At 36.3% G+C, this 15875-nt stretch overlaps 1 protein-coding gene across 3 annotated transcripts in view; it reads right to left on the reverse strand.

The window, feature by feature from the left end:
- Nucleotides 1-7762, reverse strand: part of CTNND2 (catenin delta 2) — a 453358-nt gene extending 445596 nt beyond the window's left edge. For all 3 annotated transcript variants that reach the window (XM_007115618.2, XM_028492809.1, XM_024125559.1), the window contains exons 1-2: nucleotides 7708-7762; nucleotides 6431-6547 (exon numbers count right to left, since the gene is read on the reverse strand). In XM_007115618.2, the coding sequence (XP_007115680.1) occupies nucleotides 6431-6547; nucleotides 7708-7762 (172 nt within the window). The remainder of the gene's footprint in view (nucleotides 1-6430; nucleotides 6548-7707) is intronic.
- Between the last annotated feature and the right edge of the window lie 8113 nt (nucleotides 7763-15875).

The following is a 15875-nucleotide window of genomic DNA, read 5'->3' on the forward strand; positions in this document are numbered from 1 at the left end:
CGCGCCGCCCTTGGCAACCACAAGGCTGTTCTCTATGTGACTCTCACTCTCTCTCTCTCATTGTGCGAGAATGAGAATGGAAAGGCAAAGGGCATCATGGGATTCCTGTGAAAATGGGTGCCTTTGCAGCCCCCCTTGAAAGGTTCTCAAGGACCCCCAGGAATCCCAAGTGCACTCTGGGAAACACTGCCCTACTCGACCCCCCACTGGCTTTGTCATTGCTGGGGGCAACTACCTACCTGACTTTGCAATATTTAGAGTGCTTGATTTCAGCCTTTTTTGCCTAGAATGCAAATGCCACAAGGGCAGAGCCACTCTCTGTGCTACTGTTAATAAGTGCTTAGTACAGACGTTTAAAAAAAGAATGTAACACCTACCTGTGCCTACAGCGATACAATAAAAAGCCAGTATGCTAAGATTTGATTTGATCAGTTGCTGTTGAAGTGACTTATTGTTTGATCAGTGGCAGTTTTAATGTTTTATCTTCTGGGGGAGTCCTATATGACATCTCCATAAGGTATTACCAGGAGATCCCTCCCTCCACTGCGGCCCGGGGAAAAGTCTGCTTAATCTGACTTTCTCACCAGAGCTTTCTGCCTCTTTACTTTTCCTCACTTCCACCAGCTTTCATCTGACCCTCCTGTTTGTGTGTTGTGCACCTAGAGTGCCTTGACAGTTTCAAAACCCAATTATGTTTTCATTAAAAATTTCCCCAGGCTCTAAACCCTGTGCTTGATTCCAGGAGACCCGGATAACACAGATGAGAATGATGTTTTTAGTGAGAAATTTGCACTGTTTTCTCTTGCTTAGGGAACGGATAAGGAGCACTTGGTATTTCACGTCTTTGCACATCAGTGGTGGAAGCTGAAGCCCCAAGAACAAGACGAGGTCTCAATTCCGAGGTCTGCCTCTGAGCTGGTGACCTCTTTGGAGAAGGTATAGCATGCTTCTTAAATGTCTATGTGATAGAAGGAAATTTAAGAGAAAGAAGTGAACATTAGCTGAAAAACAGGTGGAGAGAAAATCTGCAGGGAAAGATAACGATAGCTCCCTGGAGGATATCACTACGGCCTGTGCGCTACCTGGGTGATTTCCCTCACCTTTTGCTCACAGCTTACACTGCTAACTTCCCATTGGCTCTCTAACGCCAAAAGTAGTGGAGGAGGTGGGTGTGAGAGAATTTGGAAAGGGAACAAAAGGACACATGTGGCATCAGACGACTTCAGGCTTGAACCATGACAAACTTCTACAGAGGAGACTCTCGCGTTTGTATTTCAAAAATTTGGACCAAAGGGGGTATGATGAAGTAATTTCACAAGAAATGAACAATTCAAGGATGGACTCAACTAACTTGAATAAATGCATGTCCAGGAGAGGACCTGGGGTCTCCAGAGCCCAGGTGACAGTCGTCAACCACTGGTGGAGTGAGGGGAACAGTAGGGTTTGAGTCCAGGTCTTACGGTTCCAAGGGCAGGATGGGCTACCTTGAACCCCTGCCCAGAGGCTCCCCACCCCGTCGGGTCTAACTGAGGGCCCGGTTTCCACCATAACAGGTTATCAATATTGTGAACCACATTATGTATATATTTATTATTTTGATTATTCTAATTACTGTAAAAATCTTACACTCTTAAACCACTTCTGAATCCTTTGTTGCCATGCTTGCCAGGAGTTATGAAAATATTCACTTCACAAGGATGTCTCTTACCTTTGTTATTATTACCTAAGAATATATGGGATAATATTTTGTAGCATTTTAATAACCTGATCTCTCAACAATTTTCTCACCACACAGAATTAAGTATATTCACAGTAATTAAATGAAAATGACAGACTGTAAATCAAGAGTAAGTAATATATTCCCTTCTGTCAGACTACATATGATTATTCTATTTGGATTTTACCTGCTCAGAATGGTAACTTACATGATTGATTCTTGATTTCTTGAATATATTCTGATTTGAGAACTCAATAAGATAACACTCCTTTCTTTGCCATAATACTCAGAATATCTTAAGTTCCTAAGATTTCCTTCCTACTGAATGCTGGGATTTTCTAGGATATGGTGGAATTTCAATTTGTCCAGCTGCTGTAGAAAAATAATTGCTATTTCAAAATATAATTATTAAACAAATTAACAATCTCTATAAACGTATAGGCCCTTTCCCCCCAAGTTGTCCATTCTTTTTCTGATTTTGACTGACAGATACTTTCATTAATTTTTGGCTGAGATATAATGACCCTTATTTCTGAGTTTGTATCTCCAAGGATGCATGGATTAAATATGGTACTTGGTCCATGGCAGTTTAGGTCAAGCTGTGTATTACATGAGAAGCAGATGGCCCTGAGCTTCTGTCAATAACTTTTTTTCCCAGTAAAGCAGCAGAAATTCTGGTGACTCCATGACACGTATTTATTAGAATTGAAATTACACAGCCGGCAGTCACACAATAGTGGTGGGCGGCAGAGGTTGTACACATGATTTACATACTGTTTACGATAGCACTTTGTAAAAAATGCGAAGTGTTGGAAAACACTGATAACTGTAGGACACTACAGTCTGTATACTAGAGCAGTTCTTGCTTGCCTTAGGGTCAAGAAGATGGGTTTACTAAGATTCAAATTTTACTTTAATCAGATCTTGGAAAGAAAAATAACAAAAGCTTTTAAACAACAAATTCCGTACTATGTGCTTAGGGGCTGAGACTGGTTGCCATTGTAGTAATGTTTCAAGCTGGTTTTAGACTGTATTTCGTGTTGTTTTAGTCTCTTTCGGCTTAGGACTAAGACACTGGCTCTCAAGGGCAGCGCGCCAGGTCCAATTTAGCATCAGCTATCTCATGTCTGTTCTAGCTAATGAGTCCATTGATTGAATCATCACACAAACAAGGGACGAGCAGAATCTCATGGGCTCGTGCTAATTATATGAAACATGTCAAAGAGCCATTACATATTATATGCGTTGTGTTTATATAAACACGTATATTGTTCTAGTATTGAGTAGAAGGTTGTGCAGATTATTCTCTTTGCTGCACATATTCATTCTCCACCCTTCTCCCCACAGAGGCTGTATCACAAGGGCCACTTGGCACTTGGTTTATGATTGGACTTGGCCAGTGAGAGGCACGAGGAGGGCATCAGAGGTTAGAGGAGAGAGAGGCCAGGATATTTATTTCTCTGCTCTCACCAGCCTTGCCTCTTGACTCTGCTGGCACTAGTCCCTCGATTTTTCCTTCGGGACTAAGGGTGGCAAGGGTTTCCGTCGGTTGCTACTCCCTGAGTACCTCTGCAGGCATTGATTGCTTCCTGAACCTTGCTCACTTCTTTGTAAATCGTCCCCTAATTAAATTCTCTTCAGTTAAACTTTTTTTGAGTAGACTCTATTTCCCATCTGGACCCTGATGCAAATACAAACAGCAATTAGGATTTTTAATTTATGATAGTCTAAGTACTTAAAATTAGCATTAATTGATCCCCCAAGTGATAGCTGTCTACTCAATATTTTTAAATTAACTTCCTAAACTTTTTTCAATTCGTTCAGTCTCAAACTGACTCTGAAAATGTTAAGAACACACATTTCATAAGAACACGAATATTCCACATTTCACTGTGGTTCAGATCTTTTGGTATAAAATTTTCAAGTGGCACTTTCATCACCTGTGTTTTTTGTCTGTTTGTTTTTTTATTTTGCTTTGTTTCTTTTCCTATCTTCAAACAAGGAAGCAGGGCCTTCCAAAAAGAATTATTAACTAAAATCCTAGCAGTCTTCAAAAAGATAATTCACTACCTAATAACATAAACTAAGTAATATTTCTGAAAACCAACTAATTTAGCAGTTAGCAAATATATTTCAAAAAAATCTTACTGGAGTATTTAAATTTCCCGTAATAAAGATACGTCTTTTGTAGATAGTGTTTGAAAACATTCTGCAGAAATACAAAAGTGAACACTAAAATTTCTTTCTACTTCTCCTTGGTGTAGCAGAGTGTCTCAATTCAGAAATTCAGGATTATTAGTTGACTTAAAGTTTTTTCTTAAAGTTCATATACTTATCCTTTCTATTATTTTATTTATTTATCTCTTTTAGTATTCATTATTTATTTCTTCTACTCTTTTTTATATTACTTTATCTCTGCATTGCTTCTAGTATTTCCATCTTCCTAGCTTCTTTTGGTTTATTTAACTCTTTTTAAGGTGTCCCAGTAATGAATACACATCTCTGTACTTTGTCTTTTATTTTTAATAATAAAATTATGATTTCCTCTGAGTGCAGTTTTTTACCATACACTTACGTTTTCATTATAAAATGTTGCTATTCTATTTGCTTTGTAAAGAGTATGTAATTTTCTTTTTGCTTCTGTTTTGATTCACAGTAGCCAAAAGTATGTCTCTTAATTTTAATGTGATTATATGTTTGCTTAGCATTTTATTATTTACTTTTAATTTTACTGAATTATCATCAAAGAATGTGTCCTTTCTATGCTTTTTAATTTTTAGGATTGTCTTTACAGTCCATCAGCTGATCAATTTTTATAAATTTTCCTTGGACATATATAACACGTGTTTATTATTATTCAAAAAATGTTTTTAATTTATTCAATGCATTGCTTTGTTAATTATTTATTCCAACTTTCTGTGGCTTTTTCTTTTAGTATTCAGTCTGATTCTGAATACTAAAAGAAAAAGTGTTCACGATATTTTTCATCACCTTCTTTCAGTTTTAATAATTTTTAATATCCAGATGCTATTGTGTTTGGCACATACATATTCATCAGATTTTACCACGTAATTATAAGTCAAGATATTTTTACTGTATAATTCCTTTTTGACCCTGCTTAGTGCTTCTGTATTAAATTCCACTTCACCTCACATTATTCTTCCCAATCCTACTCCTTGTGTTCATCGTATTTGCTGTCACTACTTTGTCTATTCCTTTAATTTCAACATTTATTTCATTAATATAAGTGTGTATATTAAACATAACAACACTATTTTATTTTCATTTACTGCAAATTTGTATTTTCATTCTTTTCAGAGAATTCAGGGCTTACGTATAGTGCTAGATTGATATACTTGATTTATCACTTCTATTTTAATTTGCTTCTTAATTTACTTTCTTCCTTCTTTTTTCTGTACTTTCTATGAATAAAAGGTTATCCCCCTCCTAAAATCATAATAAAATAGATTTCTCTATTATTCTATAAAAAATAAGATAGCCAATATCTTCCTCCCGAGACACATTATTTTATCTCTGCTTTCCTTACTCTATAATAAAATGAGTACATGTGCCTCAAATATTAATTAAATATAGTTCTAACTACAACTACCCCTACAAGAGAAATATATTTATAGACTTTGAGAAAAGAGAGGTAACAATCTCACATTTTAAAATATAAAACACAGAGAACAAGTATAATACAAATCATGCATCTTACTTTAGGAGTTTTATTAAGGGGATGCATATGGTTAAAATAAATCTGGATATTCATGATGATGTTACTCTAAGAGCCGTGGTATTATAAAGATCATAGAGAAATGAACTAATACATAAATTAAATGGTTTTGAGATCACTATGCTATCTTACTCTTATATCTTTCTTTTTATATAGCAAACCTTGATGGGTATTCAAGGAAATTTTATTTTTTTAAATTAAGGAATAAAATGCTCCACTGATTTCTCATGTAGAAATTATCAGGGTAATGTACATTTTAATGATTTACTTTTTGGCTTTTTGTGGGATTTTATTAAAATAGGTCAAGAGAATTTTATAATTTATTAAAATGAGGCTCATTTCAATTCATAGAACTTTAATTTCAAAGCCTCAGCTACTCTGGTTGAAAAATATATAATTAAGTAAAAGAAAGAAATCTTTAAATATTCTACTGAGATTCATACAGCTATGCAAGATAGCTAAACATAGAAATAGAAGGAGTTATTGCATAGTACTATAGCATGGTACTAAATAGTACTGCATATATTACATCATTTTTTTCTATTTTGTTATATAATTGCTCTACCGTTTAAGATCTCTACCAACAATAATCTGTATGAGTAAAGCATTGATAGTTCACTTTAAAGCAGACACTGTGTTGATTAAACAACTAAATGATGAGTTCGTACAATGTGCTACCCTAGATGCCAAAAACGATATCAGAGAATTGGTGAGGATCACCAATATGTCAATAATTGGTGAGAAATCTGGATGATAATTACTGAATTAAGAGAGTTTCTAATCAAATGTGAATTAGTGTGGGGTAATGTCAGAAGGAAGTAGGTGAGAGAGGAGTGAAATGGATAAAACAAGTATAAACACATCTTGAAGTCCTATTAGATATGACTCATGATATTAATTATAATAATATTATAATATTAATGACATAATGTTCTTATATTTTAATTGTCTTCAAGCTTAACTGTCATTTGACTTACTTTCACTTGTTGAATAGTCTTGTGGGTCAAGTATTCCTGATTCCTGCAGTGATCTAATACAGGAGTCCACCAATTCAAGACCTGTTGTGAGCTCATCTTCGATATCTTTTTGACCATCTGAAATATAATATTTTAAAGACATGAACAAATACACGGTAATGTCAATATTAAAGCTTAAGACTATCATTAAATAATCAAAAATACCCTAACCAAAGATATTATCTTTTTGAAATTCTCATTAGATATCACATTGTAACCCTTGGTCAACCACCATTAAAAACCAAGGCCAGGGGCTTCCCTGGTGGCGCGGTGGTTGGGAGTCCGCCTGCCGATGCAGGGGACATGGGTTCGTGCCCCGGTCCGGGAGGATCCCGCATGCCGCGGAGCAGCTGGGCCCGTGAGCCATGGCCGCTGAGCCTGTGTGTCCGGAGCCTGTGCTCCGCAACGGGAGAGGCCACAACAGTGAGAGGCCCGCGTACCGCAAAAAAAAAAAAAAAAAAAAAAAAAAAACCAAGGCCAGCCAAGTCTATGTATCCATGAAGAACATAAAGTTCCTAGGGAATTGGGAGAACTTAACTCCCACGAAATCATGAGCTATCAGAACAGCTTCATCTAATTTTAGTGTCATGTGTTGTCATATTCATTTTTATAAGTCTCTTCCTAAAGTTCACAAGAAAATTAATCAATAGAGATATATGTAGCAGTAAGTATAAATGCTCATCAAGAAGCTGTACTTTCAATCTAAATGTCCATCAACAGAAGAATGGATAAAGAAGATGTGGTGTGTATATATATACAATGGAATATTACTCAGCCATAAAAAGAGTGAAATAATGCCATTTGCAGCAACATGGATGGACCTAGAGATGATCATACTAAGTGAAGTCAGTCAAAGAGAGAAAGGCAAATACCATATGATATCACTTGTGTGTGGAACCTAAAATATGATACAAATGAATTTATTTGCAAAATAGAAAACAGACTCACAGACATAGAAAACAAACTCATGGTTACCAAAGGGGAAAGGGGGTAGGGGATGGATAAATTAGGAGTTTGGGATTAGCAGATACAAACTACTTTATGTAAAACAGATAAACAACAAGGACCTACTGTATAGCACAGGGAAATATATCGAATATCTTGTAATAAACCATAATGGAAAGGAATATGAAAAAGAATATATATATATATATGTGAACCACTTTGCTGTACACCAGGAACTAACACAAAACTGTAAATCAACTATACTTCAATAAAAAAAAGAAGCTGTACTTTACCTTGTGATTGCCAGTGAAACTGCTCTTCTGCTGAACTATAAAAGAGAGAATACATAGGTATAATGAATCGGTTAGAAACAAAAGAACTCTAGACTATAAGACACAAAGGCACATGAGGGTAGTAATGGTGGCTCCATGGAACTCCCTTTAATTTCTGACTGAGAAAAGGGATCCCATTTTGACACGATCTTAACTTTAATATGTTTGATGTATACCTCTTTTGAATCACAGGTATTAGCATGTTATAAATGGACATCGTTCAGTAATTTTCAGAAGAACAGCTCATTTTTTACAAATCCCAACGTATCATACTTATTCCTTACAATAATTTCTACATACATGCAGTTCTATTCAACTTTAGTCATTTTAAAATACAAATCTGAATAGTTTCATGTAGACTTTGTAAGGTATTCTAATAAAGAAATAACTTTCTCCGTTTTCATTATAAAGAGATAAAATAAATCTATACCTTCTTCTAGACATATCATATAAGGAGTTCCTTTCAGCTGTTTATTATATTTTAAATTAAGTAATATAAAAGTTATAACACTTTACACCAATTGAATATACAGTTCCCAAATTCTCACTTTATAAGTACATCTTATAAAATGACCCAGGTAGAAAGGGTTGCTCATCTAAATGATATGCCAAAGATACTGTGCAGATTGTAACGATGTAGGCACATAAATTTATTCTGAATGATTTATTAAAATACATAAATAAATTTAAAATTTCTAAATATGAACAGCTCTTTCATTATATATGCAAATAGTTCCAACATACCCTTTTTTAATATGTGAATAATTTGTGAGAAATCTAGATGCCAATTACTCACAGGTATCATTTTGAGAATGACTTTCTACCCTTATTTCACTAGATCTTTTACGCTGATCAAGCAGCTTCTATGAATAGCTCATCAGTTTCACAACAGCAAGTAGGTTTAAGAACTTTAATCTATACCTTGGAGATGGCTTCTGAATACATTTGCTGGGGGAAAAGGAAATTCCGGTATAAATCACCATTCAGAATAGCCATGATTGATATACATGAATATAAGAGTAGTCCCTTAAGAGACATATGACTTTTTTAGGCTATCTTTCTCCTCAGCCAATCCATTTTAGCAAAGGGGAAAATGGTTTTTCAATGATGAGAGCTATAGACAATTGATACATGAAATGATAACATTACAAATTCAGTCCAATGCAACTTCTTGCTTCAAAAAGATGTAGCATGATAAAGTAGTAAGGTCTAACTGCAAAGTTTAACACTTAAAACAGAAATGTAATCCTATAATTAATATTTTAAAAATTACAAAGCATGTTCACTTAGTAAGTGGCATTTAATATAGGGGTGGAAAATGCTTTCATAATTGTAGTGAGTTGAATGGTGCCCTTCCCCCGCAAAAGATATGTCCACACCAAATCCCTAGAAATTGTGAATAGTTACTTATTGGAAAAGGGTTTTCACAGACGTAATTAAGTTAAAGATCTTCAGATAAGATCATCCTAAATCCAATGAAAAGTGTCCTTAAAAAAGATCCTTAGAGGAGAAAGATGCAGAGAAGATCAGAGGCAGAGGCAGAGACTGGAGTTATGCATCTTTAAGCCAAGGAATGTCTGGACCCAGCAGAACCTGGAAGAGTTAAGAAAAACTCCTCCCCTTTAGCCTTCCTAGGGGACATAGCCCTGTCGACAGAACTTGATTTTGAACTTCTGGACTCCCAAACTGTAAGATAATAAATGTCTTTTATTTTAAGCCACTCAGTTGTAGTAATTTGTTATGGCAACCCAAGGAAGCCAATACAGTATTTTCCTGATACAATAAAAATGTTCTCATGCTATATCCTTCAAGATTTACTACTATCTCTATGCTACTACATTCCTTTTACCAGTTCAGTCCTTTGCTGACTACTTACTGTATACCAAGGCTCTGCTGATTCACAACAATCACTAACATCTTTTGGTAGATGGGGAATAACTGCTTTATTGATGTTAAATAACTTGACCACACACATCATAAGGAACTCAGCAGGGATTTAAACTAATCTGCCCAACTCCAAAAGTCATAGAACAGAGCTGGAGTAATCAGGCTCCCTGTCTTCAGACTACACTACAAAGCTCTAGTAATCAAAAGAGTATGGTACTGGTGCAAAAACAGACACATAAATCAATGGAATAAAGAGTCCAGAAATATACCACACACTTATGGTCAATTAATCTATGACAAAGGAGGCAAACATAAACAATGGAGAGAAGACAGTCTCTTCAATAAGTGGTGCTGGAAAAACTGGACAGCTACATGTAAAAGAATGAAATTAGAACATTCTCTATCATCATATACAAAGATAAACTCAAACTGGATTAAGACCAGATACTATAAGACTCATAGAGGAAAACGTAGGCAGAACACTCTTTGACATAAATCTCAGCAATATTTTTTTATTGGATCCATATCCTAAAGCAAAGGAAACAAAAGTAAAAATAAACTAATGGGACCTCATTAAACTTAAAAGCTTTTCCACAGCAAAGGAAACCATCAACAAAATGACAACACAACCTACTGAAGGGGAGAAGGTATTTGCAAATGATATGGCCGAAAAAGGCTTAATTCCAAAATATACAAATAGCTCATACAACTCGATATCAAAAAAATAAACAACCCAATTAAAAAATGGGCAGAAGAACTGAATAGACATTTTTTTCAAAGAGGAAATGCAGATGGCCACCAGGCACATGAAAAGATGCTCAGTATTGCTAGTCATCAGGGAAATGCAAATCAAAACCGCAATGAGATATCACCTCACACCTGTCAGAATGGCTATCATCAAAAAGAACACTAATAATAGATGTTGGTAAGGATGTGGAAAAAAGGGAACCCTTGTACACTGTTGGTGGGAATGTAAATTGCTGCAGTCACTGTGGAAAACAGTATGGAGGTTTCTCAAAAAACTAGAAACAGAACTACATATGAGCCAGCAATTCCACTCCTGGGTATATATCCAAAAAACACCCCACTATTTTGAAAAGATAGTGCACTCCAATGTTCATAGCAGCATTGTTTACAATTGCCAAGCTATGGAAGCAACCGAGGTGTCCATCAACAGATGAATGGATAAAGAAGATATGATATATAATGGAATACTACTCAGCAATACAAAAGAAGGAAATTTTGCCATTTGCAGCAACATGGATGGACTTAGAGGGCATTATACTAAATGAAATAAGTCAGACAGAGAAAGACAAATACTGTATAATATCACTTATAGGTGGAATCTAAAAAAAAAAAAAAACCCAACAAACTAGAGAATAAAACAGGAAAAAAGCAGACTCACAGGTGTAGAGGACAAACTAGTGGTTACCAGTGGGGAGAGGGAAGAAGGGAGGGGTAAGAAAGGGGTAGAGGGAAAAAAGGGTTATTGTGGAATTATATAAAATCATGTGTCTGAAACTTCTGAAAATTGTAAAGCACCACAGAATTTAAAGAATCCTCCATTCAATGAAAAACAAAAAAAAAAAAGTCATGGAGGGAAACACACTTGTTACATCCCACTTGAAACAATAAGAATGCCCAAGTCACTGGAAGCTTCTCCCATGTCTCATCAGAGTCCTGTTCTCCTCTCCTTCCAGGCACACTGAAGAGCACACATCCCTGCCCCCTTGCATGTAGCTGGGGGCATGTGCCACCTCCTTCCCCTAGCACAGAAGGGCAGGTACGCAATCTCCATGCACTCCCTTGTTAAGCCCTGAGTTGAGGTGGGTCTCTGAGTAACCGTGCGAAGGGAAGATTTCCGCCAACCCAGAGAAGACACAACACAAGTGAGAAATAAACCACTGTTTTGCTGAAACTCTGAAGTTGGAGGGTTGTTTGTTTTGGAAGAATAAATGTCACACTGACTAATACAGAAATGTGCCATTATTTGAGTTCATAATGCATTTTCTACTTCTCCATGTTTCATTTCCACAGTTTAGAGCTGGAAGACAACGTCTTAGGTCACCCTAGCACAAATAAGGTGGTGCCACCACTTTCACGCATCCTTTGAGATTTATCCACTCATCCACCATAATGTGTGATTTTATATACAGAACTACACATCACACTGTTAAATAATATTTACTTTTTGTTCGTCTCTTTCAAAAGTGTTTCGATTTTACGTGCAACAGAAACAAGAAGGAACATTTTTTATGAAAATTGAAAAAATATCACTGACACTGAATATGAAACTATGCTCTCAAAGCACGGGCATCCTCCTTTTGAGTAGACAAAGCGCACTAATCACTTAAATGGTTTCCTGGTTCCTTTAGCACAGTTAAAATGCATTAAAAGTATGACTGATCACAGAAAATAGAAGTCCCAAGAGAAACTGGGTTTAGATTTTATTTCCTCTAAGTGCACACTTTACTCTCTCTGTTAGGGAATCTATACAACTGCATATTTTGTGCACTTGATTCTTTTTCTTAAAGACTGCTCTAAGGTGGATGCTTTTATAAAAAGCAAACTCTTTATTCATTCAAGAAACACAAATTATGCCTATGTCTCACACACTCTTATTTCAGGTGTTTAGGAATTACTCGTGGCTTTCTCCCAATTATATCATTCAATTTAATATAACATAAAAGTCATTTCTGAGGTTGTTGTAACTTCCACGCATGTTCAGTTTCAGGAAACAAAGTTTGCTTTCACTACTGAAATTCTATTTCTTTAACTAGAAATAGTTTCTAAAGAATTAAAATTAATAAAAATGTAGATGTAATTTAGATTAGTCTATATTTAAACATAACTTTGTATAAGTTTCAGACCTCAGTTATTATGAGAAAAAAATATATATATTTATAACAAAAACTATCATAAGTAACATTTACCTTTTAAACATACACATAATATACACGTAAGACTGGTAGTGCTAGGAAAGAAATTTTTTTTTTTTTTAAGCAAAAAAGAAATTTATTGGAAGGATTTCTGGGACCTCACAAAACTGACAAGAAAGCTGAAACACCAACCATGAAAAACGTGCAAGAGTGACAAGGTCAGGCAGCTGAAGGCACAGCCGAGGTCAGGCTCCAGGAGTAGTATGAAGGAGAAACCACTTGGTTCTGCTGCTACCACCCTAAAAATCTCCAACTGTTTCAGGTTCTTTGTGTCACCAGGTCAAGCTTCAAGTCCCAGGTGGAGGCATCCAGCTGACTAAACTTAAAACATCCCCACAGCCAGGGAGAAGGAAAGAGAAGACATCCTCTTTTCAGGTTTGTTTGTTTGGTTTTTTTTTAATGGGAAGTAGAACCCTGCCACTCACTTAATTTGTGACTTATTTCAAGTAGCAGAAGTGTTCATATGCCAGGTAACCCTCCTCCATTTTGGAAAAGTAGACCAATTTCCACTTGGTAATCAGGATCAATTATGCCAGCTAACACCATAATTTCCCTCCTTTGCCTGTTGTTCCAGAGGCATGAGGAATCTGAAGTTCTTGAGGGGCACCTTTCACTTCCAGTTCAGTGGAATCATGGTCATATTAGCAGGTGGAAACATTCTTCCTTCTAGAATTAAAACCTGAGAAAATAGAGAGTAAACCACGTGGGAGCCTCCAGAAAAGGAAGATTCCGTGCTGCTATTTAAGAAAAAAATATCCTGGATAAAAGTTGTCAGCGCAGGACGAAGTGAGAGAGTGGCGTGGACACATACACACTACCAAATGTAAAATAGATAGCTAGTGGGAAGCAGCCCCATAACACAGGGAGATCAGCTCAGATCAGCTCGGTGCTTTGTGACCACCTAGAGGGGTGGGATAGGGAGGGTGGGAGGGAGATGCAAGAGGGAGGGGAGAAGGGGACACATGTATACATGTGGCTGATTCACTTTGTTGTGCAGCGGAGACAGCATTGTGGGGCAATTACACTCCGATAAAGATGTTCAAAAAAAAAAGTTGGCAGCGCCTCTCCTCAGATGTCAGGGCACAGACAGGAAACACTCTTTTCCTGCAGATGTGGCCACAGGCAGGTACTTGTCCCAAAGCCACTGTGGTGCCCAGGAACGAATTTTTAAAACAATATATCACAAGCAAAAATCCTAGTAGCTAATGCATAGATAGCTCTCACATTACAACAGGCAATATTCTAACTGGTTTATAGTTAATCTTCATGACAAAACTTTTGAGAGAGGTGATATTTTCCCGTTTTATTGATAATGAAACTAAGGTAAGGTAAAAAGTGCTTAAGGAAGTTGCTGGAGATCCCACAGCCAGCAAATAATGAAGCCAGGATTGTGACCCTGGCCATCTGGTTCTAGAGGCCACATTCTGAACTAATATTCTATTCACACACTTGGCTCAAAAATTGAACTCCTATGCAATTAAAAATGAAAACATAAACACCAGAAACCAAGTTGAAAAAACAAGCCACATCCTGAGAGAAGATATTTGCAATGCATACAGCTTACAAAGGGTTAGTTTCCAGAACAAATGAATAACTCCTACAAATCAATGAAATAGAGATTAAATGATCAGATGGAAGAGAGGTCAACAAATATATGTAAAGCAGCTGCAGAGCAGAAAAATCAGGAATGTATGGCCACCAACACATTAAAAGTTACTCAACCCTATTAGGAATTGAAAGAATAGAAATAGAAAGATACCTCTTTATACTCCATAGGCTGTAAAACAATTAGAAAGTCTGACTGTACTAAGTGTTGAAGAGGAGATGAGGAAATATGAACTTTCATACATGGTATGTGGGAGAGTAAATTAGTGAAACACTTGGGTGAGCTATCAGTCAATACCTGATAATGTTTTATGAGCAGATGCCCAATCATCCAGCAATTCTGCTTCTTAGTAGAGCCTTGAGAAAAACCTGTGCACCTGTGCACAGGAGACTTGTACAAGACTGTTCATGCCTCTATGTTGGCAGTAGCAAAACAAGAGAAATGACCTAAGTGATCAGCAATAGGAGAATGGATAAATATAATAATATGATTCCATATCATATATGACATAATATGCAATAAACACTATTTGGCAAAGCAAAACGAATGAGCCAGATACACAATGTATCAACATGGGTCAAGCTCAAAAGCAAAATAAGAGTGGAAAATGTAAATTGCACATAGGACGTGTATTGCAGGACTCCAATTATGAAAATATTTAAAACACTGACTAAATAATATTGTGTATAAGTACAAACACACACACACACACACATATATGTGTGTGAGACAGAGATCAAACAAACATGGATTAAAAAGATACACCCAAATTCATGATGTTGGTGGCCTCTGGGGGAGAAAAGAGAGAAATAAGTCTAAGGAGGTGCAAAAAGGGAATTTCACTTTTATCTCTACGTTTTTATGTTATGAAAAATGAGGGAAAATGTTAACACTACTTTAAGAATGTCTCTGATGCTTGAAATAGGGAAATCACGAACCTTACATTTAGAAACACAGTTAAATGCTTTCATAAAACCTTGTGATTCAATTCTACATGATATTCTCATCATTGTTGGAGTCACTCATAGTTGAAACTCAAATGATGCAAAACAATTCTGAAATTTATAAGTATAAATAATAGAGGAAAAATAATGGGTTTGAATATAATTACTTTTTTCCTCTATTTTGCACATGAGAAAAATGACAGCATCACTTTTCCTGTGGTTCAAGTCTGACATAGCTTGACCATTTCAAGTAAGCAAACAATAACTTTCAAGTTCTGAGGGCATGAGGTGGGGGGAAAAACTAGTTTAAACCAAAGAATAACCTTTGAGTTCCTCGAGAAGTGATTTTCACCCTCATCATTTTTAGCATGATAGTCTCCTTGTCCACCTGTGGGCCATTTCTAATTCATTCATTAATTAATAAGAAAGTTCAGAGAGTTTTCTTAACATCAGGAAAAGGCACAAAGCAAACCATTACTACAGCTACTCTGCCTGTTATGAACCGGCTCGAATACATTTTCTTATTTTCTTTTTCCACTTTTTGATGTCCAAGGCATCAATCCCTGCACTGTATCGTGCGGCATACTTACTGCTCACAGTATCGTTCAAAATGAAATAAAGGAAAGAAACTATGAGTTTTTGGTTAGTTGGCTTTCAGGTTAAGCAATGTACCAAAAACATAAGCCAGAGAGGGCTTCCCTGGTGGCGCAGTGGTTGAGGGTCCGCCTGCCGTTGCAGGGGACACGGGTTCGT

Source organism: Physeter macrocephalus, chromosome 8, assembly GCF_002837175.3.
Source record: "Physeter macrocephalus isolate SW-GA chromosome 8, ASM283717v5, whole genome shotgun sequence".
Taxonomy (NCBI): domain Eukaryota; kingdom Metazoa; phylum Chordata; class Mammalia; order Artiodactyla; family Physeteridae; genus Physeter; species Physeter macrocephalus.